The sequence below is a fragment of the Eremomyces bilateralis genome (assembly GCF_010015585.1).
Source record: "Eremomyces bilateralis CBS 781.70 unplaced genomic scaffold P152scaffold_3, whole genome shotgun sequence".
NCBI classification, from domain to species: Eukaryota; Fungi; Ascomycota; class Dothideomycetes; order Eremomycetales; family Eremomycetaceae; genus Eremomyces; species Eremomyces bilateralis.
Window position 1 is genome coordinate 1011292 of NW_022985069.1, and position 26035 is coordinate 1037326.

Consider the following 26035-nt stretch of genomic DNA (forward strand, 5'->3'; position numbering starts at 1 on the left):
GCACAGTGGAAAGAATATCTTCTTTTGCCCGAGTCAACTCGGGAAGACTGCCTTGAAGCCATTGAAACGTACGAAATGGCTAAAGGTGGGACAGTTTGGGCACGTCTATTAGATCAATCTATTCTCCAAGTCCCCGGTGTTCAGATCGATCGAGTGGCCAAGGTGTCAGAAGCCTGCTTTTCGGATCTCGAATTCCCCGCGGTTGTCAAAGAATGGGCTGTGCTTGCATTGTCGAATCATCATGAATGGGGATCCGTGGCTACTTGGCTTGCCGACTTTGTTTACCCATTCCTTCACACGTTGGGCATCAACGTGAGCGAGGAAAACTCCCCGCCTATTCAAGGTCCATCACAGTCAGATTTGGGGTGGTTGGTGCCTATGGAAGACTCCGAAACGCTGCCGCGCTGTATATCCGATGCACTTCTGGCTGCTAGCGGGAGACCAAGGCCATATGCGCCGATGAAGGAGCATCGTGGTGTCGAGCCAGCTCTAGCAGATGAGAGAGCAGAGGAACAACTCCTCAAGGTTGCGATAGAGCAATCATACCGACGTCGTTTCTTCGTTACCGCTACGGGTCACTTCGGCCTTGGACCTTTGAATCTTCAGGCTGCCGATCGTATTTACCTGCTTCCTGGATCCAAGACCCCAGTTGTTCTTCGAGACGCTGGTAAACGGGAAACAGCACGCTTCAAGGGGATGGGCAAGCTTGGCACCGTGGAAAGAGAATGTCATGAAATCATAGGGGATTGCTACATCCACCCTTATATGCAGGGACAGGCTCGCGAGCGTTTCCAGTCTGCGGCGGCTCAATGGGGCTCCAAATCAGATTTACGGCGTTGCATCGCCGCATTCGGATCCGCTGCCAAACAGCGCCGCGACCTTGAGATCCAGTTATTCAGACTCGGTACTCGAAAACTACAGCTATCTTCGCTGTTAGAAGACCTGGAAAAGCAATTCGAGAAGGACGAGGCATTTCCAGAAACCTTCCTCATGAATCGCATAAAGTCGGCCGATATTGTTCCAGAAATGGAGCGTCGGCAAGGGCAGATACCATCGAGCGAGCTTGTGCCCCAGATTCTGCGAGAGAGGCTCGTGGAGGTAGAGGAGAACAATTCCAAGACCGAGAGAGCCTTCAACAGCGCAGTTGGTCAGGCAGAAGCCACGAAGAAGTCCCTCCTTGCCGCTGAGAAAAAATCGTCATCTAGCATCTTCGTCTATCTTGTTTAATTCCTTCTTGTACCATCTGGAAAGGAAGAAATTGATGGTCCTAAAGCTCATCCCGGTGGCGTTAAAAACCCTTAAGTATTGTTACTTCAGATTACCTTCGCCTCACATTATCTTTCTTGAGGCATGTCTTGAAATACCCAACTGTCTGTGTTTTAACGCCTTCCCTCGCTCAGTTGAGCAGTGTAGCATCACCTTCGAATCACCTTTCGCCATGGGACAAGGCAACCTCTCGCGCAGCCTTTCTTTTACAGCTCCGCCCTTTTCCTGTATATTCATACCCTGTCTCATGCAAGCCACTTCCCCTTTGCCCTTTTCATCGTCGAGCAGCAAGGCTGGCTCTCTACGAGCACAAGAAGGTAGCTATCCCCATCCCCCCAGATCACCAAATTTTCCACAGTGTTGCAGCGTTTCGTACGTCCTCTTTTTCCTCAGCCTTGTCACTGTGTTACTCCTGGACAGAAGGCAACCGCCAAGATGTTGCCTTTCCACGTCAGCACTCATCCATTTCATTGGATACCTGAATACCCAGTCTTCGATGCGGGCGGTGATTGGAGTGCGGGAAGCCTTGACTTGGACACAAGGTGCCTTTTTTTATTATCACTGACGCTAAAAAAAGGGCGAACGAGGACTTGACCCAGGCCTCGGGTATTGGATCTTGTAGACCCTGCACCATGGCGCCCGAGTGAATACGATGATGTGGTCGCAGAGGCGCTCCCCTTCGCCCTCCGCCAGCCCCTTTGCAGTTTGAAAGCACCGCGTGGGCGGATACACCCAACCGTACATACCGTCCTATCAGCGACTTGTATGGGACTGATCCTGCGAAATCGCTTTGGATGGGTATAAATAACGGTACACCACAAGCTAAAAGGTGAGCTTCTTCGATGGATGTGAATGCCGGATTCGCTTACTCATGCCCAAAATTTTAGTAGTGATGGATCGACCGAACCACTGGCATATTTATGCCCTGTATGCAACCGTCCTATGGGCTCGTCGACCGAGTTTGTCAAACACTTGAAGGATACATCCTGCGGGTCCACATGCCTCGAGTGTGGTGAACTGTCAAGGTCCGGTGTAGACCTCTATAGGCATGCTCAAGAATATAGCCATAGCGTTCTCCGCTGCGGCTACAAAAAGTGTGGAAAGACCTACGCCCGAATCGACATCCTTGAGCGTCATTTGCTCAATCATCGAGCCAATGCAGCTCAATACCCATGCACTTACTGTTGCAGTGAGAGGGCGTTCACGCGCAAAGACAAGCTAAAGCAGCATTTGAACAATTTTCATCGAATCGGCGACGCGCAAGGCATTGACCTTGTCTGTCATCACCATGATTGCGACTCATATCGTCCCAATGGTCCCCACTATTATGAACTCGATCATCCCTTCAAAAGGGGCGCAGATTACACCAGTCACATCAAAGAAGTCCACGACGAATCTCCGTATCCTTGCCCCGTCGCAGGATGCAATCGCGTCGGCGCGAAGGGATACTTCTCCAAAAGTCCTCTGGTAAGGCATATCAAGAAGGAGCATGTTGGGACAGATATACAGTTCGGCAAGATCCCGGCCTCTGTTTAGTGGAGAATGGGGATGGGAATGATGATCCACGGCGATTCCATACTCGCAAGTCGCAAACGAGACTCGACATGTGTGGGTTTTGGGTGATGTCTCATCATTTGCCATGCAAATCGGGATCAAGGGGTTAGACTGTCGTTACCGTGCAGGTTGAATACAACTGAATTAGCTCTCGACGTATTGATTTGAATAGCAAATTACTTATGCAACATCGAGTATGTGACCGATATGAAACGGGTATCATGAATTCCAGCGCCACCACCCTCGTACACCCCCACAAATACCAACACCCCCATCCATCGTCCATCCTGCAGCACGAAGTTCACGCTATAGTGATAGATCTTCATGTCCAAACCCCAGAGCGACCCAACGCATACCATCCGAGTGCGCTAGCGACAACCGCAACACCAGCAATGGCGTGTGGGAACCAGTCAACACGACGTACTCCAGTATTTCGCAAAACCCCACTAGGTGTATCATGAACAGAATATTTCTTGCTCGTAGCGCGCTCTGTCCCGCCCAGTGTCGTGTTAGAGTTGCGAAACTCAGTATCCAACTCAGTGACAATATCCTCGCAAGCTTTAAATACCACTTCGGCCTCCTCAAGCACCTCAACCCTCTGCTCTTCGGAAAGCATGTTCCCTATACACTCGAACTGACTCTTGAACCCTGCTCTGATATCTTCCCCGTCCTGGCCCCCCTCAAAGCACCAGAGACCAAGTCCCTTGGTCTCCTGGGCACATGGCTTCTCGTCTGTTTCAGGATGGCTCTCGCCATCAAAATCTGCTCCCCAAAATCCAGGTCCACTGGCAACTAACTGGCTCCGGATCCATCTTCCACCGCTAAAGATTGCCAGGTAGAAAGTCCATGCATATGCCAATAGAACATGCGGCTTCTCGTTTGCAACGCGCCGGATGCGTTGGCAAATGTTTTGGACGGCAGGACTTGGATACGCGGATAGGGAGACGGAGAGATCGATCGGCTGGATATTGAGAAGATATGCGAGATCCGCTTGGAGCGTGGGGGTGCGGTGAAGGCCTACGGGAAGCAGGTGCGACAGCATTTGGAGAAGCACTGCGTTCGGCTTTAGCGGAGGGGAAGTTGCGTCATCAGGTGGCAGGTTGGGGGACGTCTGAGCGTGTTCAATCTGGGAAGACCTTGCGGCGAGAATGTCGGAGTAGGTTTGGATGTTCACCCATGGATCCTCTAACAGTTCTTTAAGCCGTGCCTGGTGAATCGGCGAGCGGGTGCCATCGGTGGGCGAGGGAAGGAGGTCGCGGATGGATGCCTCGAGGGTGAAGAATATGTGCGCGAAGTGGAGGATGCCGTTTGCGTAGAGATCTGGACTGGATGTATGCGGGGGCAAAGCGAGCGGGAGTCGAGATGTGATGAGGCGGTTGAGCTTCGTATGCGCTGATCTAGAGGTTTGGAGTTAGTAGGCGGAAGCGTAAGAAACTGTGCGATAGACATACTGAGTCGCCTTGTTAATCTGCGCCCCGAAAGACTCAGCATCTGCTGGTGGCTTTGATCGAAGCATCTCGTCCCTATTCTAAACGTTCCGATTCTAAAGGTCGCGCAGAGTACCGGTTGGAGAGAAGCGTGGGACTTCTGGTTAAGTATGTGCTCTTCAGCAGTCTTCATCTTAAGGGATATATACATAGTAGCGCTACATCAGTCATAATACATCCAGGCAACATCCACGCAGGGGATATGGTTGGAGGCGGAGTGACTTTGACTGTGCAAACAAGGTCATGAGATCAAGGTGGCAGTGGCACCGGAACACTAGCGGGGGAATAGGCACCATGGTAAATCTTGCTCTTCATACACACTCTGGAGGGATAACCTGAGGGAGTCATCCATATCAGCAGCGTCTCTTGACCTGGTCATTTTGGAACGGTGGATGATCAATAGCAACATCTTGTAGCGGCGGAGACGCGATGAATGGCGTGGCACGCGTTTGTGGCACATCGCCACGTCATATGAGGCTGGTAGGACCCCTGGAGAGCTTCTCTAGTAAACTTCCCGATTTCCCCTGTCCTTACCAGGCTGCTAAAATGAAAAACTCAGATCTGACTTTGATTTTAGGCATTGGCAGAAAATAAAAGGTTTCAGGACAAGCATATCTCCTCCTTGAAAATGTTGACTAGTTGACTGGACCTCAATGCTGTATCCATATACTTGGCGCTGTGCGTGCTCTTGTCTGATGTTGCTCTGAGGACGAGACTAGCTGTTCTATCACATATTTTTTTGAGACTTTGTAAGGGACCCTTTAGATTCTCTTTTATTTACCAGAACGCTTGATGATATTTGAACGTGCTGAGTGTCCGAGACTTGCATGGCTGTACGGAGTATTCCATACGGAATACGGATATTTATCGTCTTATTACAAACTGACTCGTCCTCAAAGAACATCTCCTTGTTAATTTTAGATCACGTGTAGTGCTCCATGATTCAAGTCAAGAGACGTGGGCAGTCTGCCTTGCCCATAAGCTGTCTGTCCCTTTGCATCTGTACTTCGTACGACCGTAATATTACACCATTATTTCCCATGTTCAAGGCTCACTCGTATCTAAATCCTTATGTGGATAATGCGAGGAGAAAACCAGCTGTATCCCTGCCTTGCAACGCGCCTTGTGGCCATTATGATGTACCAGTTAAACTTAATGTCAGCCTCTGGCTTGCTCCCACTTGATGAATCTTTGATGTTTCTCAGTCGAAGATTGGATTAGTACAGAAAATCGCTCGAACAAATGCATATCTCATTGGTTCCGCTCCTCGCTATGTTGGTTAGATCGTCATCTTTTTCGTTCTATCGTCATGAAAGCCTCGACTAGATCGCGCATTCTGAGCGGATATCTCGGTGCCTCGTTTGCGCAGTCTCAGCTATTCTAAAGTGTGGTTGATTGCACGAATACTTGTGGCTATGTTGAATCGTGATGAAGTCAATATCAAATATTAGTCTGTTTAAATACCTACCGGCAATAATACAGCGATACAAAAGCTCCAATTCTTCACCGTCAGTTTGAAATCGTTCCTGCTATCAACTCATCATCTTTCAAACTGGTAGCATCCATACGTTCTTCGAATGATGCTTCTATTTCATTTGGTTCTTTTCGTCCCTGGCTTCGCCTTGGGGGCCCTCACCAGACAAGGAGATCATTCGGGGCCAAGCAGCTGCAAATGTGTATGTGTCAATATCATCTTTTACCAATTTCCTATTACAAGGAGTTCCCGTCGGAGTCTACCTATGTGTTGGGGACGAGACAGTTCTTGTAGTACCGGCACAATAACCAACCATTTACTCTCATCTGACTTCCTAGCAGACTCCAAAGGATCCATGCTGGCCATCTCTCGACGAGTGGTCTCGATTCAACGCATCAACATCTGGTCGGCTCATTAGAGGCAGTCCCCCAGCCGCCGTCTGCTACCCGAACACACCAGCATACGATGCAGAAGCATGTGCTTATGTTTCTGCCAATTGGTTCACGAGCTCGTTTCACGCAGCGGATCCCATCAGTGTGGATTACCCATTCTGGGCCAACAATAGTTGTAACCCGATCTACTCCAACGGCACGAGTATAACGGGCGACCCAACAGCTGGTGAACGAGGATGCAGCATTGGCAAATATCCTGCTTATGTTGTCAATGCTACGACTGCGGAGCAGGTGCAGGCCACAGTACGGTTTGCAGTCAAGAACAATATTCGACTGAATATCAAGAATACTGGCCATAACTACCCTGGCCGTTCGACTGCCTATGGAAGCCTGTCCATTTATACTAGGCATTTCCAGGGCATTCAGTGGCATGATGACTTCAAGCCACAAAGTTGCAACAAAGGCAACTCCACCAAGCAGATGGCTGCCACCATTGCTGCCGGCATGAACGACACAGCCGTCTACGAGGAGGCAGACAAACACGGAGCGGTCGTGGTGGGTGGATCGAATCCGACAGTTGGGATCATGGGCTGGTTCCAAGGAGGCGGACACGGCCCATTATCTTCCGAATATGGCATGGGAGCGGACAATTTGCTCGAAGCAACCTTGGTTACCCCGACTGGAGATCTGATTATCGTCAACGAATGCCAACACTCGGACGTCTTTTGGGCCATCCGTGGAGGAGGCGGAGGCACGTTCGGCGTGTTATTGTCGGCAACGATGAAGGCATATCCGACTCCGGCAACATCACTACTCCCCATCCAGATTAGCCAAGCAGATCCCAGCGAAACTGGCACTGACCAGTTCTACTCGCTGATAGCTTGGTTACACAGTCAGTTCCCAGCACTCAAGGATGGCGGTGCGCAAGGGTACTATTTCCTGGTCCCCCCTCCCGTAGCACCGGTACTGAGCTTCTCTGGTTTTTTCTTCTTTTACAACAAGCCGGAGGGTTATGTCACCGAGTTAGTTGCACCTGTTCGAGCCAAGCTCGAGGAAATGGAGAAACAAGGACTCATCGCTTTTACGCTTCTGGAGACCCCCGCCACTCCGACTTTCTACTCTCTCTGGTTCCCACTTGTTGCTGCCAACAATAGTGAAACAGTGGCAGAGGGCAATGGTGCTATGGGAAGTAGGCTACTAACTCGCAAAGCGTTGACAGAAGATGTTGGCTTTGTCGCAAGCGTCTTTAAAGCGATCGCGTCAAATGCTGGGAAAGAGGTATAGCATCTCTATTGCAACTCAACTTCAATATTCGGGTCAACTGACTTTTCTCGCAGGAGCCCTATAAACCGATCATGCTCGGGCATATGATCGCAAACGACAAAAACCGCGGGTTGGATATTGCGCTCAACCCAGGCTGGCGAGATGCCGTCACCCATTTTGTCGTTGTCAACAATTGGCCCGACGCACTCCCAAGCGGTCTCGACCAGAAGATGTGGGATGATATGACATTCAATACCACGCACTACCTTCGGCAGCTGAGCCCAGACTCCGGCGCCTATTTCAACGAAGTAAGTATCTTTACCAAATTTCTCCAGTCGGTGTTGACTCCCCCTAGGCCGACCCGTTTGAGCCCGACTGGCAGTACACGTTTTTCGGTGTCAACTACCCACGGCTGAGGAAAATCAAGAAGCAGCTTGATCCCGACAGCGTCCTTTGGTGTCGAGGCTGTGTGGGTAGCGAGGAATGGGATGAGGAGGATAGCGGCAGGCTCTGTCGAGTTGGATGGGCTGGTGGCGAGATTAGGCGTAGGGTTGGGCAGAGTATCATACCATAGAAAGTCTTTACCGCCTGCGAAGGATTACAGCTTGAAAGCAGCGTAAAGCATTAATCATTGGTTAGTTAACTGAAAGATCATAACATAACTAACTAGTTAACTAGATGAAATCTAACCTAATTCGCAATAGTATTCCTAACGCACCTAGTTGATTGACTGCAATTGTTCTATTTTTCCTAGTCATCGCTAGAGCAAATTGTTTCTAATCGACGCTTCTAGGCGTGAAACGTAGAAACACGACCGACGAATATATAACACCTCACGTTAACTTCTCTACATGGCTATTGGCTAGTTATAAATGAGTAAACCTAACGCCCTGAAACCCAGCAGAAACCTGAAAGGTCTATGCCTTGAAAAGCTTGAACTTCAGTGTACCGTTCATGGCTGACCCTGACTCATTCCCCATCAGAACCCAAGTCTAGCAGAAGCACCATAGCGAATTGACTCGTTCTTGATTCTCTTTAGAGCAACCGAGAGGCGAGTACCTATTGTAGGACCAACAACAGCCACGGTGTTTTACCAGTCACCACAGCACCCAAGCCGTTAATCAAACGATATTCTCTCTTTATTATTTTCAGCCCAGGTGACTCGATTTCTAACATCAAGGGGTCATGCAAAGCAGAGAGTTATGCAATGTAATCGCTAGATAGTAGGCAGTAGAGATTTCTTCACCTCACAAAGTCGGCCACAAAAGCTTGCCGGGATGAGTGCACAATGGGCTTGGTTTGGCATTGTCATGCTGTCAAAATCCAAGAATTCAAATATCTGTAGGTAACCCTTTAGCTTTTTGAATCTCTATGGCAATAAACAGGCTCTAGACTGAACATATCAATTGATGTACTTCTCTAGCAGATACCGTAAGCCGTTTTCAAAATTCAATTCATATGCTTGCCCAACAGCGTTCAAAGCTCAAGCAGTCCCATCTAGTTCAAGTTTTCCTGCAGTTGGGTCCATATCCACTCGCTCGTGGACCTCTATCTCAGTGTTGACGTCGCCATTGGTTCTCTCCTGCTCCGAAATCTTGACAACAAGATCAAACGCCTTCCGCATATGCTTCTCTGAGCCAAGTTCATTGCCATTTACCACCCGGATGGCATACACATCTCCCAGCTTCGTGCTCGTCAAGAAGAGCTCTCCACTCGCATTGATTGCTTCGTAGACTGCTTCAGTGACCGTGTTTGCGGCCTCCTGGTCCGTTGCGCCCTTGGGGTCCCGAGGTTTAACTGTGAAGACGACCAAGCCGAAATTGGCGGCCGTGACGATTTCGAACAAGTCAGATCGTTCACGTAGCCAGCCATCAAACTGTTCTCCAAGGCGAATACCTTTGTGAATGTGTGCTTGGAGGCCAGCGATACCGTACGTGCGGAGGACAATCCAGATCTTGATAGAGCGGAAACGGCGGCCAAGTGGAATCTGCCAGTCGCGGTAGTCTGTGACTAGGCTGGCATCCGACCATTTGTTGCGCAAAAATGGGGGAGTGATCGAGAGGGATGCCGTCACTTGCTGTGGGTTCTTAATAAACATGATACTGGCACATATTAGCCATCTTCGGAGAACAAAAGTGTCATCCCTTACCTTGCATCGAAGTTGGTCAACAGCCATTTGTGCATGTTGAAGTCGAAGCTATCAAAATGTTCCACGCCTTTCAAATGATACCGCAGTTCTGGACATATCATCGCTGATCCGGCATATGCTGCATCAACATGAACCCAAATCTCAGGCCAATCTTTGAGAACTTCTGCGATCTCTTCGAACCGGTCCACCGCACAAGTGCTTGTAGTGCCTAAACTCACAGTCAGATAGTATGGCACGAGGCCTGCGCTCTTCGTATGTTCCAAAGCCGCTTTTAGGTCCGCCCCAGTCATCGCGAAATCATTATTGCGGCTGACAGGAACGCTGCGGTATCTTGTTCCAGCGATTCTCGCAGCTTTAGCGGTTGCAGAGTGTGCACATTCGCTCCCCAACGCAACCAGCTTGCTTCGGATGTCTCCAAGCTTGTCCTCCCGAGCCTCTTCTGCAGCCCAATCCTCGTCAGTGCGAGGATCCATTCCTCCCGGGGGCTCGCCGGCCCGTTGGCGAAGGATCCTCTCCCTAGCGGTGACGAGAGCAATAACCACGGCTTCACTGGCACTGCCTTGAATGACGCCGCCGCCACCACCGGAGCTAAGGAAGCACTCCGGCATACCGAGCGCCTGTCCCACCCAGTCCATCATGACCGTTTCGAGCTCTGTGATGGCGGGACTGGCAATCCAGGAGAATGCTGGAGCGCTGAAAGCTGCCGAGTACAGCTCACCGAGCATTCCTGGATAGGAGCTGTTCGCTGGGAAGAATGCCATGAAGCTTGGGGATTGCCAATGAGTAAGGCCCGGCACGATCTTGGACGCGATGTCTGGTTGAATAGCGTCCCATTTCTCCGGCTCTTGTGGTGCAGAATCCGGGAGCAATGGGCGCAGATATCCGGGATGTATTGAAGAGTCCGGTAGCGCAGGGCGATCAGAAAGAGACTGACAGTAGCCAATAACTAAGGGAAGTTTTAACTCATGTCCACATTGTGCAGATACGAAGATGCCTCATCGAGAGCCGCAGACATGATATGCCATCAAGCTCGTGGAAATAATTCAACGAACTCAAACTAAATAGATGACCGACATTGCAACCGAATACAAAAATGTTGCTTACTGTGTTCTATGGCTGCATGTGCCGCCTCTCGAAACTCGTTTGCATCCATCTTTTCCTCTCCAATTGATAAAATGCCAGGCCTTAAAAGATGCAACTCTATTCAAATCACAGTAGGACCTTCTAATTATCAGCGAATACGTGCCGATAAGGAGCCATGCGACTAACACAGATTTCGTCTAACATGCATACAGGTACGAATGCTACTGATTGGGTTACGTACGTACCATAATTAGTTATTGATATTCCAGCGTCAGTTCTTACGACAGAGAAATTTTGGGAAAGGTTCCGCTTGAGTTGGATCAGGCGAGATCGGGACGGATGCGAGCGGAAATGCTCCGCTCGGCAAATATTTTCGGCATCCATTCCGCGTCAGGATCGCTCTCGAACAACCTTCAAATGAAGCAAGAGCATCTATTAAGATGAGAGAATGCCCGTACCCATTCAGAAGAACTACTCGGACATACGAAGCAAGGAAGAAAATAACGACGCCCCCTGATATCCATATGCCCAGCCCGCCCAGTCTGCTCATTAATCTGATCAATTGGGGTACACCAGTCATATCCTTTCATGGAGTTCTTTTGCCATATTATGACCTTAGGACTCAGTCCAGTCCATCACTATCAATTTTTCCCTACAAAGAAAGAAAGCAACCGAGGAGAAATTCCTATCCGCCATGGGTGACTGGGCAGTTGGAAGTCAATTGCTACCCCGCAAACCGCATGGATTGGGTTCGATCCACGAGGACAGGAGGACAAGGGTTGAGCTCTTTCCTGTCCAATTGAAACTGCAAGATGATAGAATGAATGTACGAGAAGCGGTACGAGAAACCTGTACGAGAGCGACGAGCGGAGTAAATGGTAAGTAGGATGCTGGTATTTATAAGATTGAGTCCCTGGTTGTGTGTATACTGCCCGTTAGGACTCTTTCGCTGCTGTTCAAAAGATATCAGATATCTCCAGAAACCGTAACCATGTCCACCGTTTCGTTGTCCGAACTGGGACGATATCAGTCCATTCCTGAGACGAAGGTCGACCTACCCTATGCAGACCTCATCACACTGGACCTATCAAAGTTTGACCAACCTGGAGGGAAAGAAGCTCTAGCGCAGCAACTCCACCATGCCATCCATACCGTGGGATTCTTCTACCTCAAGAATTTCGGACTCAGTGACGAAGAGGTAGAAAGGCAATTTGACCTTGCCATTGACCTCTTCTCCCTTCCTCTGGACGAGAAGCTAAAGTACCCGATCACGAACGAGTTGAAGGGTGGGCCGTTGGGATATAAGCCCCGAGGCGTGAGGAAAGGCGCGCATGGATTGATGGACAACAGCGAGATCTATGACGATCCGAAATATATCGACTTCTTCGAGCCGCGAGGGCGACCCGAGCCGTTTCAGCAAGCGAAGGTCGACACGGAGAAGTTCTGCAGACATATCCATGAACACATGCTCAAGCGGCTGCTGATCCTCGTCGCCATCATCATGGAGCTGGAGGATGAGGAGGCGTTATGGAAGATCCACGATTACTCCAAGGTTTCGAACTGCCACATGAGGTACATGGTGCAGCATCCTCGGACGCCGGAGGAAATCGAGATCATGAGGGCGAAGGGGGGGGAAGAGGTGATATATGGACACACGGACTTTGGCACGTTCACGTTTCTGTTTCGGCAGCCGATCGCTGGGTTGCAGGTTCGTTTGGAAGAGGAGAAAGAGTGGCGATGGGTGAAGCCGGTGGATGGTGCGTGCGTCGTCAATGTTGCGGTAAGTGTCAACTCGTCAGCCAATGCAAGGATCGAAGTAAATGCTAACTGCATTGGATTGGTTGTCTGCAGGATACATTGAGTTTCCTGACAGGGGGGTATCTGAAGAGCTCTATTCACCGGGTGGTACTGCCTCAGGAAGACCAACGGCACCTTCCACGCGTCGGCGTGATATACTTTTCGAGGCCAGGTATGACAGAATGCCCCTGAGCAATTCTGAGTTCTTGAGCTCACTCTGCACCTTCTAATGCATAACTGACAAGTGCTGCAGAGGAAGAGACGCTGTTAAAGCCTGTGGATTCGCCTGTCATCCGTCGCGTAGGCAACAAGTCCGTATTGCCACCGAATAACGCTCTCACATCAGCGGAATGGGTTCAGGCGCGGTATGCCAATATCCCTGCAAACTATGCACGAGGTCTCAGCGGCAGTGACAAGACGCGTCTGGTGAAGAACGTCGAAGTCAGGACTTATGCGTAACTTAGTCAGACCATCAAAAGTAGCCATTACCTGATGATAGCAATGACTACTCATAGTTGCTTTGGCTTGCTCCAGATACAAGCACAGTGGTCTTGGGTTGGCTTTGGCTGCCGGAGTAGTTCCACACAGAGCAGTGTGCTATGGGAATAGCGCAACTAGGCGGGTGTTGGTGGTTCCCAGGACCACAACAACATAGACGCCATGTGTCCCGTAGTCGCTCATAGATAGTCCTTCTTGCGGCTCGTCCGGGTGAACTGGTTCAAATGCCATTCGACGTCGCCATCCTTGTTCTCCAGCGTGCCTCCTCGGATCTCGAACAGTCGCATGGTCATCCGTGGTCCAACTTCCGCCAGTTCGACATTCATGTAGCCGGTTTTGACGAAGACATGATGCCGCACCTCAACGCTGTCTTCAACATTCTTGAACGTCACGACTCGGTTGCCGACTTTGCTAGCGCCCTCCCGTGGAGGAAAGAGGTGCTTCAAAATTTGAACAATGCGCTGGCCAAGCCTTGTAGTGAACCCTTCGAAGATCAGGTGCGGATAGCTTTCGCTGACCGTCCCGGCCGCGCTGTTTGGAATATCTGCTCGGAGAACCACATTGTGCAAACTGAAGCTCGCTGTCGGACCATGGGGGAAGTGGCTGATCGTGAGTGCCGTTGGCGTGCCTCGATGTTCGTGGAGAAGGATTACGTCGCTCAAGCCAGCGGCGTTGGCGCTGCTCACAAGGTTTGGCAACACCAGGTTACCTCGATTGAGTCGGATGGATGTCGGTAGTAAAAGTCGAACCTCTTTCGCAAACGTGCTAAGCCGGCTGCTTGGATCTCGACTGGTTGTAACCAAGACGCGTGGGTCAACTATGCCACTCAGTTGGGCATACTCGTCATCCAAGGCGAGCTCATCGTCGGCAGTGCGCTCCGCTCTCGTCTCATCGTATGCATAATCGGCGCGTAGAGTCTTGTCGTTCAGTATCGTCTGATCGAGGGGTTTCCCAGATGCTATGGAAGCCTTAAGTTTCGACCGTTTGTCTGCTACCTCGGCGTCGCGCAGAACGAGGGCCCGTCGATAGAGGTAATCCCGCCGTTCTCGAGCTTGTCTGCGCTATAGGTCTAATTAGAACGAACTGGAACCCAAGGATATGGTAATAGACTTACAATCATGTTTCCTGTATTATGCGATAGAATCTCTGGGCACTATCGTGTTATAACGGCTTTGACCCTCCGCATTTATATCAAGCAGTTCTAAAATTTCCGCAAACTTTCTTCAAGGTGGATCATCTTCACGTGAGCACAGTTCTTCTCCTGTGGCGCTATTGTGGCGCTCCTGTGGCGCATGTAAATGTTGACAAGGATTTCCCGCAGTGAAACTGCTCAGTTAAATGATGAATGCGACATCTTCTCTTCTTTTTGCCCTTCTGTCCTGTCTTGATAATTGCAATTTCGGTCTCCACGATTGATTTGCAGTTTAACACCAGACGCAAGGCGGCTTATGTGCCCTGATTTGTTTCTATATCCACCCCTCATCACAGTAGAACAGATCCCTGCAGTGCCTCTGTCGCCGCTCTGAGTAATCTTCAACCGCAATCCTGTAAGGTACCTGAGCCTCACGCACTACTCATCAACCGCAGAGGCGGTGCTGGAATTCCCTCGATGATCCTTTGAGCCGTTTGTTTCCCCACTCAAGCCCAGAATCTCCAGGCTTCGACTCAAATCTTCAGCCATGGAGAGCGCTTTCAAACATATGGGCAACCACCTGGTCTCCGACTCGGCCGACACGATCAATGCTGGCGAAGACGAGAGCCTTTTTGATGGAAATCTGGGGCGTGCTCCCCTAGGAACCGGTCCCCGCCGCCGAAACCATGGCGATGACGATGACGAGACCGAGGTGTTTGACGACGAGGACCTCGAAAGCATGGCAAGCATGACGGTGGATGAAGCGAATGGCAAGAAGGCTATGAAAGCGGAAGAAGAGGTTGAGTCGCCTCCGCATGCCTGCGCGTAAGTTGGAGTATGGTGAACACGCGGAATTCCGAGTGGCTGACTGTGTCCCACTAGGTATTGCGGCATCCATAACCCAAGCTGTGTCGTGAAATGCCTTACTTGCGGAAAGTGGTTTTGCAGTGCTCGCGGCAACACGTCGTCCTCACACATTGTGAATCATCTAGTCCGAGCGCGTCACAAGGAAGTCCAACTCCATCCGAACCACACTTCTCTTGGTGACACCATTCTCGAATGCTACAACTGTGGAACGAAGAACGTCTTTCTCCTCGGGTTTATTCCTGCAAAGTCTGATACCGTCGTGGTCCTCCTCTGCCGCCAGCCATGTGCGTCCGCTCACTCGGCCAAGGATATGAACTGGGACATTGCACGATGGCAGCCACTCATCGAAGACCGGTCGTTCCTGGAATGGCTACTTCCCCTGCCATCCGATCAAGAACAGCTACGAGCGCGCCACCTGAGCCCGCAAATGTATGTGAAGCTGGAGGAGCTATGGAAGGACAACGCGAATGCCACGATAAAGGATCTTGAGAAGGGTGCCATGGTCGACGATGAACCCGCGCCGGTCCTCCTTCGATACGACGATGCCTATCAATACCAAAACGTGTTTGGACCTTTGGTCAAGATTGAAGCGGACTATGACAGGAAACTAAAGGAGGCTCAGTCTCAGGATAACTTGATCGTCCGCTGGGATTACGGTCTCAACAACAAGCACTTGGCTAGCTTTGTCCTCCCCAAGCTCGAACTTGGCGACGTTAAGTTGGCTGTCGGTGATGAAATGCGATTGCGTTATACTGGCGAACTTCGACCTCACTGGGAAGGTGTGGGATATGTCATCAAGATTCCGAACAACCAGTCCGACGAGGTCACTATCGAACTGCGAGCTAAAGGCGATCATAAGTCGGTTCCCACAGAGTGTACGCACAACTTCACTGCGGATTATGTATGGAAGGCGACTTCATTCGATCGCATGCAACACGCCATGAAGACATTCGCGGTGGACGAGATGAGTGTTTCAGGCTACATTTTCCATCGTCTGCTTGGCCACGAAGTTGCAGCCGCACCTATGAAAACCCAGCTGCCCCGGAAATTCAGCGTTCCAGGCCTCCCCGAGCTGAATGGAAGTCAGATCAATGCGGTAAAAAGCGTGCTTCAGAAGCCGTTGAGCTTGATTCAGGGGCCGCCGGGTACGGGCAAGACTGTCACGTCAGCAACCGTTATCTACCACCTGGCCAAGATGACGTCCGGACAGGTTCTCGTTTGCGCGCCGTCCAACGTCGCCGTGGATCAGCTTTGCGAGCGCATCCACATCACCGGACTGAAAGTTGTTCGGGTTACTGCGAAATCGAGAGAAGACGTCGAATCCTCTGTTGGCTTCCTCTCGCTCCACGAACAAGTGCGAATGAACGATACGAACGTCGAACTCAATAAGCTCAATCAATTGAAGAACGAGTTGGGCGAGCTGTCAAGCCAAGACGAAAAGAAATTCAAGCAGCTCACTCGCGCTGCGGAGCGAGAAATCTTGAACAGTGCCGATGTCATCTGCTGCACTTGTGTTGGTGCTGGAGATCCTCGACTCGCGAAGTTTAAGTTCCGAACCGTGCTCATCGACGAGTCGACCCAAGCCGCTGAGCCTGAGTGCATGATTCCTCTTGTCTTAGGATGCAAGCAGGTGGTCCTTGTTGGAGATCACCAGCAGTTGGGCCCTGTCATCATGAACAAGAAAGCTGCCAAAGCCGGCCTCAACCAATCTTTGTTTGAGCGTCTTGTCATTCTCGGATGCGCCCCGATTCGCCTCCAGGTCCAGTACCGTATGCATCCGTGTCTGTCGGAGTTCCCTTCCAACATGTTTTACGAGGGTTCTCTGCAGAATGGTGTGACAATGCAGCAGCGACTTCGACGTGATGTCGATTTCCCCTGGCCCGTTGCCGATGCGCCGATGATGTTCTGGTCCAACCTTGGGAATGAGGAGATCTCAGCATCAGGTACCTCGTACTTGAATCGTACTGAAGCGTCGAATGTCGAAAAGATCATTACCCGCTTCTTCAAGGCTGGTGTCCAGCCGGCCGACATTGGTGTCATCACTCCATACGAAGGACAGCGCAGCTACATCGTCAGCTCGATGCAGGCGAATGGCACGTTCAAGAAGGAGAACTACAAAGAAGTTGAAGTTGCATCCGTCGACGCTTTCCAGGGTCGTGAGAAAGACTTTGTTGTTTTGTCTTGCGTCCGCTCCAACGACCACCAAGGCATTGGATTTTTGTCGGATCCCCGCCGTCTGAATGTCGCCCTCACCCGAGCGAAATATGGCCTGGTGATCCTTGGTAACCCCAAGGTGTTGTCGAAGCATCCTCTGTGGCATTTCCTCCTGCTTCACTTCAAAGAGCGCAACTGTCTCGTGGAAGGGCCTCTGTCCAACCTTCAGATCTCTCTTCTTCAATTCAGTCGCCCGAAGCAGACCTACCGTGGCCCACAACGCTATCAAATGGCATACCAGAACGCCGCCTCTCACTTCGCCGGCCGTGGACACGCTCCTGCTCAAAACGGTAAACCCGCCCGCGAATACGATGCAGCGAGCAGCATTGTCGGCTACATCCCCGATGATGTCTCGTCCGTCCACTCATCTGCACTGGGCGGTGTTGGTATCGGCAATCACAACGCCAACTTCCCACCCATGTTCCAGAACTTCACAGAGTCCTGGCCTACACTCCCCGCCACGGCCCGCGGTGTCCCTGGGAAGAAGGTCAATGGTCCCATTGCTCCAGGCAGCATCGCAGGCGACAGCGTTGCCGCTAGCGAGCTTACGGATGTGACAACAAGTATGCTGGACGGAAAGCAGGGCGGCGTGTCGCTCACCGGGTTGAGTCTCCATGACTCCGGAAAGACACAGTCGCTTAGCCAGAGCGATCGTCTGAAGCGTTACGTTGAGGCGAGCGCTCGTCCTGACGGGGGGCGTGGCCTGGGTCGTGGGTTGCCGAATGACGAAGACGAGATTCGGAGCCTCAGTAGCGCCTTTGCGTCCCAAATCGGTGTCAACTCATATGATTGATTGACCTTCGTGGATCATGGGAACAACTTGATTTGTGAGGGATATTCGAGAGCACGCCTCTTCAATGACTCAATTCGTCCGGCATGGACCACGAGCCCGTCATTGATGCGATGGTTCCTTGCCAACGACGCTTCGAGTCGCAGCGAGATGTCTCGCCATCGATAAGACGCGGGCACTTCGGTCGACGGGGGCGAATGCCATATGGTTGGCTCTCAGAAGAGTCACTCGTGCTGGGCCTTTGCGAAACGCCTAAGCTCGGAGTAGGATCGAGAGAGATGGGATTTACGGAGCGCCGGGAGATGTGTGGACTAACAGTACGCCGTCAGGAAAGAAAATACGCCTCCACCAACCTCCTCATTCGTGGACGCACGGAACTATCAAGCCCTCGGCTTCATCGACGGCGTCCACAATGCTTCGTGACATGGGAATGCAGGCACGGCCACCAACAATCAAGATGTCTAACTAGAATGTTTTTTCTCTTTCATTCAGTCTAAGTCTGTACCTATCAGAATCGACAGTCGCTACCTCACGCCTTTCTCTTTGTGTTCACTTTGTCTGGAAATCCACTGAAACTCGCGTGATATAATTTCGTGCTCCTAGGACTACTACCTAAGTCACATTTCCATCCTCAAGAAATTCGCGCACGCATGCGCTTTGTTCGTCGAATCGGAAATGACAATGCTCCGGTTACCGACGAACGCAAAGTCTCCGATCGTCGACGAAGTGTAGAAGTCGGAGAACCTATTGCCGTTAGTCTGCCGCGGACCCATCTATCTAAAAGGCGCTTGACTCACGATTTCGTGCCCGTTCCGGTAGACGTCACCCTCAATGTCCCATATTTCCCACTGAGATCCCCAACCCGGCACGTCGCCGGGTCATCAGTCTCGCAAACGGGGTCCGCGCCTCGGACATATGGATCGAACACGCCACCAAGGGCATCGCAGCTTGCGCCGACCTTCACCGAGCTTGTCGCGATATAGTACGCTGACGACAGTAAGCCACACTGCTCATGACACAGTTTCGGGGACGGTGACTTACATAGCGCACCCACGTTTGTCGGCGCCTTGGTCAGTTTCAGGCTATAAGACAACCCATTCCCAGCGGGGCCGGCAACAATGTCGATGGACCCGGTTACCGTATCGCTCGACAGGCTACCATGGTACATGATGTTATCCGCGTTCGTTGTCGTTTTGGCATTTCCCAGCGCGCCGGTCGGTCCGCCATGGCCGAGCACCACGCCCGCAAGGGCAGAGAAGAGGATCGCGCTGCGCATCTTGGCGAAGATCTCGCGTATCGGGCTGATGTTTCGAGTTAGGTGGGGCTCGGACGATCGGGTTTGTCGATCAGGAACGTGGCGCGAGCCGGATTTATATAGGCCAAGGCGGACGGACACATGTCAAGCAATGCACCCTAGAGCTTGATTTAGATTTCGGCGGTTAGAGTGGAAGGCGGGCGAGGCGTTTCTTCTGCATTGCAAGTCGTGAGGCCCTTGCCGCTGCGATCCGATTGATTCGTCGCATCGTGAGGATAATTAAAAGATGATAATATATGTGTCGACTACTTGGGGTCCCCCTCAATGCCTCGTTTCAGTGCGATCAGTTGTTGGTCATGGGGCGGGTGGGCAATATATATTGCGAAGTAGCGCCTGGTTCCCGCGAACCAGCCATGGGGATAGCAATCTGGGTATATTATTCTAACTCCCGAGAACACTTGTATGTAGGACGTCGGGTCCGGATACATTTAGTGTGGGCAAATCGGAGCAGGTCTAGACCAGTTTAAGCAGCATTTTAGTTTGGAATGCGCTATTTCGAGGCGGTATCCTTATCGCCAAATCGTCTGCAATGTCTTCATCTCTTTCGCACTCCAACATTATTTGGATGCATCCGAGGCATGTTTAGGCCGATTGGATGATTGACTGAGAAGTTGCCATACAGATCGGTCTATCATTAGGTATCTTCTAAACTTCTAGGTTTAATGTGATAAGTAGAGAGACACTGGCCAGGCGAAGGGTTGCCCACGCTCTTGCTTTGGTTTGTTCTGATCTACGAGTAACTCCACCAGAGCCATGAACGAGTACGCGCCCATAGCTGTCAATAGATGCCACCATCCATGGAACTCCAGGAGAAAACTCCACGGCATGCCCCATTGTCGCTTCAAGGACGTCAACTGAGAGCAGAATAACCAATCCAGATTCCAGATCGCGTATCCAACCCCGAAGTAGACTGTAAATACCAGATAAGCATCCTGAAGAAAAAGCGATTGGTCTCAAAAATTGACTTACCTCCACCGAGACGAGCGACTTTCGTGGCCCGCCGCTTCGCTGGATCTCCTTTCTTGAAATTCTTCTGGACCACATTCCTCGTCTTCCATCCGATGGCTGCGAGCATGCTAGCCCAGAGGAGAGCGTGCCAGAGGAAGTCTTGCTTGATGCTTTGGGTTCCAACGAATCCGATCAAGATCGAGAGGAGCACTATGCCATTCCGCAAGGCGATGCGGGGCGGCTGGTCGAAGCTAAAGATGCGGTGCAGTACGCACGCAGTCGCAAAGTGCATCGAAAGCTCATCCGCTACGAAATCATGTTAGGGGTGGTAACCTTAACTGCAATGGTGAGATCCCACCTAGTTCAGCGGGTGCTTTCAGGAGAGTATGATAGGCCGCGCTGCAGATACCGACGTAGGCAAGCCCTACATAGGGCAAGGCGGTCGTGAATGCCTCCGCATAGGTAGAGACGCTGTGAAGCCTGTGGAAGGCATATCCAACTGCAACCTCGTTAGCTTAATGTAACATATCTGAGGATCGGGATTGTTCACGGTATATTAAGCTTGTCAAGGCATTGATGAATTCGGCGATGTAGACAGTGACGACATAATCCTAACAGACTGTTGGTTACTCTTCCTGGTCAATTATCAAATCCGCATGATATACCTCTTCACAGAAGCTATTGTTGGCACATTAGCATAGTAGGCAGCAGCACTTTGCTGTTAGACTGGAACTACATACTTCAAGGGTGACGTGATGGGCCCCCATACCGGGGCTTCCGATGAGTTGGAGTTGGAATATGGGATCGAGAACCGCATTTTGGCGTAAGATTCAACCTAGCAATGAGCGAAAAACGGCGGTAGATATATTCAACGTCATGCATCTAAGACAAACGTATGCGATGAACTGGGTATTGGTCATGTTTAACTCAAGTCCGCGTGTAGAAGGTGACGAATGACTAGTATGGTATGGATACCACAGTACGGTGCAACAGGTACAGAAACCACGAAGGACGCGCAATAGAATTATAAAGAGATGTACCGTAATTCCCTCTCAACCCATTCAATGAAGAACCATAGAGATTGAGAAGGGCGTCAGTTTTCCATCACGTTCCAACTGCATGTGCCGTTGTCCGGGATGTTAGTGAATTCTGTATGCTTATTGATCAACTGGAGCCTAATTAGAGATACCATATGGATGCACGAGCAGGCGAAGGAATGGCGTGCGTCATCAGCTGCCGTCGTCTGCCGGACCTCACCTCATCTATCACTTCTGCCCCGTGCAAATAAGATTCTTGAGCCCATGCGTTTACGAATTTGACCACCGGTAATCAAAGTGAAATAGTTATATAATTAGGTGATCTATCACGATATATCTACATATCCTGCCATCACGTCCCGGGCTGAATATATATCTCGTTCATAAAGTACTCTCGCTCCCATCCCCTATCGTCGCTCACGACTTCAACCGGAACATCAAACAGCATACTGCGTCTCTCCGACACCTCATATCGTGGCCAATAATCCCGTTTCCTTCCACCATCTCTGGGATCCTTCCCCCCACGAAACCCATTCGGATCCCCTGTTGTCGCAAAGTTGGCGAGGAACAAGCTCGCGTCGTCCGCCAGCTGACCCACGCCTGGAGCCCCCGCGGTTTGCTTCATCGCGGAGGGATTGTTGAAAACAAGCGGGATATCGAATGCGTGAGCAGCACCCTCCTTTGTGGGCGTCCGCCAGCGCAGATAGTACACCCACGTCGGGCTATGGGGTGGCGCGACGCGGATGTTCAGCTGCACCTGCATGCTCTTCCATGAGCGCGCCGCCGTGGTAGCAGCAAAGAAGACATCCGACGGGCTAAGCTCTGGGTAATGGGTGCGGTAGTCGGACGCGATCTGACTGCCCGTCATGTTTCCGATATACTGGCGAACATTTCGCTCGATCGCCTCAGGGAGCGTCTCCCAGGTGAGGTTGAATAAGGTCTCGTTGGAGCCGCCGATCAGATTGCGGGTCTCGTCGTACGTGTTGCCCATGACCATCGGGATATCTCTCGACTGCTCGTTCGCGGTGGGGAAGAATGGATCGCGAGGCAGCGTCAAACCCTCGACAACCGGCGCATAATTGTTTCCTGCTGGCGACAGCACCACGCGTAATTCCTCCATCGACATATTCAACAGCGCCGACAGTCGCGTCGTGTTGTCCGCGCCCGATACTTTGGCCAGCACGGTTTGCGTCGTCTCTTTGGCGTGTTCCAGAGTCCGTCCAGTGATCTGGGCTCCGCTCATCGTCCAAACTCTGTGGAAGAGGCCTTTCGCAGCTGGTTGCGCCATCAATGTCGCACATTTGGCTCCTCCGCCGCTTTGTCCGAAGATCGTGATGCGGTTTTTGTCGCCGCCGAATCGCTCGATGTTGTCTCGGACCCATTCAAGCGCGAGGATCAAATCGGCCTGCCCTGGGTTTGCGTTCTGGTAGTCAGAAGACACGCCTCCGAGATATAGGTAACCGAACCCGTTCACGCGATGGTTCACCGTCACAACCACGACATTTCGAGTCTTCGCCAGCCGAACCCCATCGTACAGCGCATCGTTCACCGTGCCGGTACCCTCCATGAAAATAGACGAGGACCGGGAGTTCCTGTTCGCGTGGTGAAGGATTGACCGTCGGTGTCCAGATGTTCAGGTTCAGGCAATCTTCGGACTGTACGGTGCCGTTGATGTCGTTCCCTGTTGGCTGGGGTGCGATGAAACCATACTCAGTGCAGACTTTCGGTTCGGTCCATGGAGCTGGTCGCCGGGGCGCTTGGAATCGAGTGTTAGCTGTGTCGGCACCATAAGGGATATTCTTGAACGTGTGGATGCCATGGTCTCTGAAGCCAAGGACAGGTCCATTTGTCGTGCTAACGAGTCCTCGCCCTGTCAAGCCCTCCTCCGCCACTTGACCTAGGACACAACTGAAGAGGAGCTGTACGCTGAGTATTAGCTTCATCATCCTGTTAACGGGTCCCAGAGTGTTTCCTACCTTGCGGGCTATTCGTACATATATGATGGCTTCGGTTAGCAGTCAAACTCCAAATTACTGGTAGATATGATGGGTGGAAATTCTTCCGATAGTATACAGGGATCAAGCTCCTGGGATGAGAGATCATCATTTAGCAATACCTCGGGCTTGACTTCAAGACGTTCCTCCGTCCGCGATTCTCGCCTGAATACGCCCCGCAGACAAGAATCTCAGGTGCTGACAAGAACGAGTAAGTGTCAGGTTCCAACGAATCAGTGGGGGAGGGAGAATATGTCGATCGATACCAAGCGAACCGGTCGTTAAACCGGAAATCCCCCGATTTTAGATGGTGGATATGATGTCTCGTATAGGAATTTGTACTTGAAGATCTCTCTTTAGGTTTGGCAAAGGCGTTCCCGCTATTTGGTTTAGGCGGAAGTTGACGAGCGTGGCGGACTTGAGTTTATGAGGATTGAGGGGTCAATTATCCCTTTTTTCCGGACCCCTTCTGTCAATTGTAGAGTATCGCAAGGAATCGTATCAAAAGTGCCAAATACTCGGTCCAGGACAGGGATACACTGGACAACACAAGCATACCTCAATCGCGGCTTCAATACTTCCACTCTATATCCGTGCATAAAGATCTTGCCTTTGACTGAAATCCGCTTGGGGTGGGTGGTAGATATATACGCCAGGTGGCTGGGGAACAAGCCCTCTCCGAATGCCCAGCTCCAGGTATGATCAAGAAAAGGAAGCCCCACAACCGCATAGGCACATACATATCAACTCCAAACGACCAGACGCTTCGATAGAAAAATTCCAATAAACCGCACCCTAGCCACGAAGCTGACCATCAAGAGCGTTCACCTCGCCGAGGAGAACCAAGAAGCGGGTGCTCCGACGCCTGCCATTCCGGCGACAACGCCCCCGAAGAAATCGGCGACGGCTCCCCAAAACTCATACTCCTCGCACGCTCCCCGATTGACGCGGCCGAGCTCCTCCGTCGATGCGACGGACCCAGTGACGGGCTGATCGCCGGCGGCGGCAAGGTCATGAAGTCCTCCCCCAGACTACCATGTCTCCCATCGTCCGGCGGCGTGATCAGCGGCCAGTTGGGGGTATTCTTCGCGGAGGTGGGCAGCGGGGAGAGTTCAGTGTCGGGGTCGCGGTCCCAGCCGTGCGACGTGCGGTAGTTGGCCATCTTCTCGTCTTCGCTGAGGCGGAAGACGTGGGCGCCGGGGCGCATGATGAGGTACATGGAAATGTAGGCAAAGAGTTGGAGGCCAAGGCAGATGCCGACGAGGGTGGGGTAGAGGGTGAGGCCGTAGTGTTTGCGCTCGTCGATGGGGTCGAGGATGACGTGGGCGTGGATGCCTAGGCTGTACACGGCGCTCCAGCACCAGCAGGTGTTGAAGAGACCGGTGCTGGAGAGGATGACGATGGTGAGGACGGAAAGTGAGATCATGGCATCTTTTGCTGTGGTGAGGTACCAATGATACTTTCCGCTAGCCACCAGTGAGAATACCCAAGTGAGGATAGGAGAAACCAAGAAGACAAGGCCGAGGCTGAGAACCCAAAGATTGCGACAACTGAGTCCGATAGTGGGTGTAATCCAAATAATAGCGAATGCACAGGAAACGGATGCCAGAACAGGCAAGGCAGCGAGAATTAGTAAGATGAACGGAGATCGGTCGCCTGGCGTATGGCTAGGCACCAGTTTCTTGTTCGGCCGGAAGCAATAAACTGCACCATTCCATGGTTGAGCATCAATGTAGTCGTCGGGCTGGGCCTTCTTATTCTTCCCGTGGAAGAACCAAGTCGACGTCCTGGCTTTGATTTTCGAAAACAGATGCTGATCGCGGTGACCCCGCTCTTTGACAGTCCGGTTGTAACGTTCGAGGATTCGCAGGCAAGTTCGTCTTGAGGAGAACCCCGAGAGAGTGTTGCTGAGCATCACGGAGTTAATGATGAAACTCAGGAACATGGCCTAGAATTGCTTTAGTTCTGTTGGACAGACAACAAGGTATTGGAGTCACCCACAGTACCAATTCGGCCACCTGGTTGACTAGATGATGTGCCGCCAATCGAAGGCACGAATGCCGCGATGATGCTCCACAGGTAGTTAAAGATCACCAACAGCGCTCGTAAGACCTCGTTCGTACGGCTGTCAACCAATTCGTCTGCCGTCTCGGCCAGGATGTGGTTCAAGTCGTCTCGACTGAGGGTATGGCCAGATTCACTGTGGATTTCTCGCAAAAGTGAGACGACACTCCCCATATCTCCCGTGAGCTCTTCAATCGCACACCAAATCACAGCCTGGGTTCCAGGGTTGGACGACGCGTCAGGACGTCCGTCGGAGTTCCATTGCGCCATGGAATAAAAACGACTCCAAACCTCAGCTTTGGTTAAAAGCGACCACATAGCATCTATGGGGTCTCCAATGTGGTGGAAGATGATCAACACCCGATGTTTGAATCCAATGCGTGGAAGATGAATGTTTCCGATCATCAGCAAGATCGGAATCAGCCATGTTAACAACCGTGGTCCGATATCGTCGTAGAATTCATCTCGCGAATGCGGGCATGATGTCTCGCACCCTAGGATTGTGAGTTGAAGATCGTCTCGCTGAGACAGATATGAAGTGCCATTGTAATAGAAGATGGGATCTGATGGAGAAAGCGTGCCGTTATCCAAACGCGCCTGTATATCGATGTTGCACTGTGCGAGATCGACAGTGGCGCTAGGCAGCGCATAGAACAAGAGAACCACCACAACGCTCTGGCGGAAACACAGCATGACTGGACAAAATCAACA

General features: G+C 51.4%; 11 protein-coding genes across 11 annotated transcripts; 4 read left to right on the forward strand and 7 right to left on the reverse strand.

Annotated features, from left to right (window-relative positions):
• The first annotated feature begins 1890 nt into the window (after window positions 1-1890).
• P152DRAFT_192464 (uncharacterized protein) lies at window positions 1891-2972 on the forward strand. Its single transcript, XM_033674266.1, has 2 exons — window positions 1891-2095; window positions 2157-2972. Exons 1-2 carry the CDS (start codon window positions 2061-2063, stop codon window positions 2800-2802), a joined length of 681 nt encoding a protein of 226 aa, XP_033537289.1. The 5' UTR covers window positions 1891-2060; the 3' UTR covers window positions 2803-2972.
• P152DRAFT_455376 (heme oxygenase-like protein) lies at window positions 2970-4728 on the reverse strand. Its single transcript, XM_033678774.1, has 2 exons — window positions 4272-4728; window positions 2970-4217 (listed from the first exon to the last, which is right to left on the reverse strand). Exons 1-2 carry the CDS (start codon window positions 4334-4336, stop codon window positions 3143-3145), a joined length of 1140 nt encoding a protein of 379 aa, XP_033537290.1. The 5' UTR covers window positions 4337-4728; the 3' UTR covers window positions 2970-3142.
• A 1159-nt stretch (window positions 4729-5887) lies between these two features.
• Window positions 5888-8010, forward strand: P152DRAFT_446702 (FAD-binding domain-containing protein; the record flags this gene model as incomplete). Its single annotated transcript, XM_033677938.1, has 4 exons — window positions 5888-5983; window positions 6123-7451; window positions 7511-7744; window positions 7792-8010. 4 exons carry the CDS (start codon window positions 5888-5890, stop codon window positions 8008-8010), a joined length of 1878 nt encoding a protein of 625 aa, XP_033537291.1.
• Window positions 8011-8871: 861 nt separating this feature from the next.
• P152DRAFT_455380 (uncharacterized protein) lies at window positions 8872-10925 on the reverse strand. The gene is made up of 4 exons (XM_033678775.1): window positions 10855-10925; window positions 10690-10806; window positions 9586-10531; window positions 8872-9538 (listed from the first exon to the last, which is right to left on the reverse strand). The coding sequence occupies exons 2-4, from the start codon at window positions 10736-10738 to the stop codon at window positions 8920-8922; spliced, it is 1614 nt and encodes a 537-aa protein (XP_033537292.1). The 5' UTR covers window positions 10739-10806; window positions 10855-10925; the 3' UTR covers window positions 8872-8919.
• A 633-nt stretch (window positions 10926-11558) lies between these two features.
• On the forward strand, window positions 11559-12847 carry P152DRAFT_455383 (Clavaminate synthase-like protein). Its single transcript, XM_033678776.1, has one exon. It carries the CDS (start codon window positions 11660-11662, stop codon window positions 12527-12529), a length of 870 nt encoding a protein of 289 aa, XP_033537293.1. The 5' UTR covers window positions 11559-11659; the 3' UTR covers window positions 12530-12847.
• Window positions 12848-13142: 295 nt separating this feature from the next.
• P152DRAFT_511781 (Brix-domain-containing protein) lies at window positions 13143-14083 on the reverse strand (the record flags this gene model as incomplete). The annotated part of the gene is made up of 2 exons (XM_033682722.1): window positions 13143-14024; window positions 14078-14083. 2 exons carry the CDS (start codon window positions 14081-14083, stop codon window positions 13143-13145), a joined length of 888 nt encoding a protein of 295 aa, XP_033537294.1.
• A 559-nt stretch (window positions 14084-14642) lies between these two features.
• Window positions 14643-17969, forward strand: P152DRAFT_464461 (P-loop containing nucleoside triphosphate hydrolase protein; the record flags this gene model as incomplete). The annotated part of the gene is made up of 13 exons (XM_033680568.1): window positions 14643-14920; window positions 14978-15179; window positions 15210-15539; window positions 15576-15602; window positions 15633-15785; window positions 15822-16067; window positions 16098-16337; window positions 16368-16475; window positions 16506-16721; window positions 16755-16940; window positions 16971-17033; window positions 17067-17332; window positions 17366-17969. The coding sequence occupies 13 exons, from the start codon at window positions 14643-14645 to the stop codon at window positions 17967-17969; spliced, it is 2919 nt and encodes a 972-aa protein (XP_033537295.1).
• Window positions 17970-18583: 614 nt separating this feature from the next.
• On the reverse strand, window positions 18584-19696 carry P152DRAFT_511783 (uncharacterized protein; the record flags this gene model as incomplete). The annotated part of the gene is made up of 3 exons (XM_033682723.1): window positions 19008-19696; window positions 18764-18953; window positions 18584-18710 (listed from the first exon to the last, which is right to left on the reverse strand). The coding sequence occupies exons 1-3, from the start codon at window positions 19240-19242 to the stop codon at window positions 18584-18586; spliced, it is 552 nt and encodes a 183-aa protein (XP_033537296.1). The 5' UTR covers window positions 19243-19696.
• A 188-nt stretch (window positions 19697-19884) lies between these two features.
• Window positions 19885-21046, reverse strand: P152DRAFT_429878 (uncharacterized protein; the record flags this gene model as incomplete). Its single annotated transcript, XM_033677374.1, has 5 exons — window positions 19885-20191; window positions 20251-20535; window positions 20588-20728; window positions 20780-20840; window positions 20957-21046. 5 exons carry the CDS (start codon window positions 21044-21046, stop codon window positions 19941-19943), a joined length of 828 nt encoding a protein of 275 aa, XP_033537297.1. The 3' UTR covers window positions 19885-19940.
• A 445-nt stretch (window positions 21047-21491) lies between these two features.
• On the reverse strand, window positions 21492-23212 carry P152DRAFT_511785 (alpha/beta-hydrolase; the record flags this gene model as incomplete). Its single annotated transcript, XM_033682724.1, has 2 exons — window positions 21492-22858; window positions 22923-23212. 2 exons carry the CDS (start codon window positions 23210-23212, stop codon window positions 21619-21621), a joined length of 1530 nt encoding a protein of 509 aa, XP_033537298.1. The 3' UTR covers window positions 21492-21618.
• Window positions 23213-24074: 862 nt separating this feature from the next.
• P152DRAFT_464462 (uncharacterized protein) lies at window positions 24075-26017 on the reverse strand (the record flags this gene model as incomplete). The annotated part of the gene is made up of 3 exons (XM_033680569.1): window positions 24075-24291; window positions 24406-25208; window positions 25262-26017. The coding sequence occupies 3 exons, from the start codon at window positions 26015-26017 to the stop codon at window positions 24075-24077; spliced, it is 1776 nt and encodes a 591-aa protein (XP_033537299.1).
• Window positions 26018-26035: the final 18 nt, after the last annotated feature.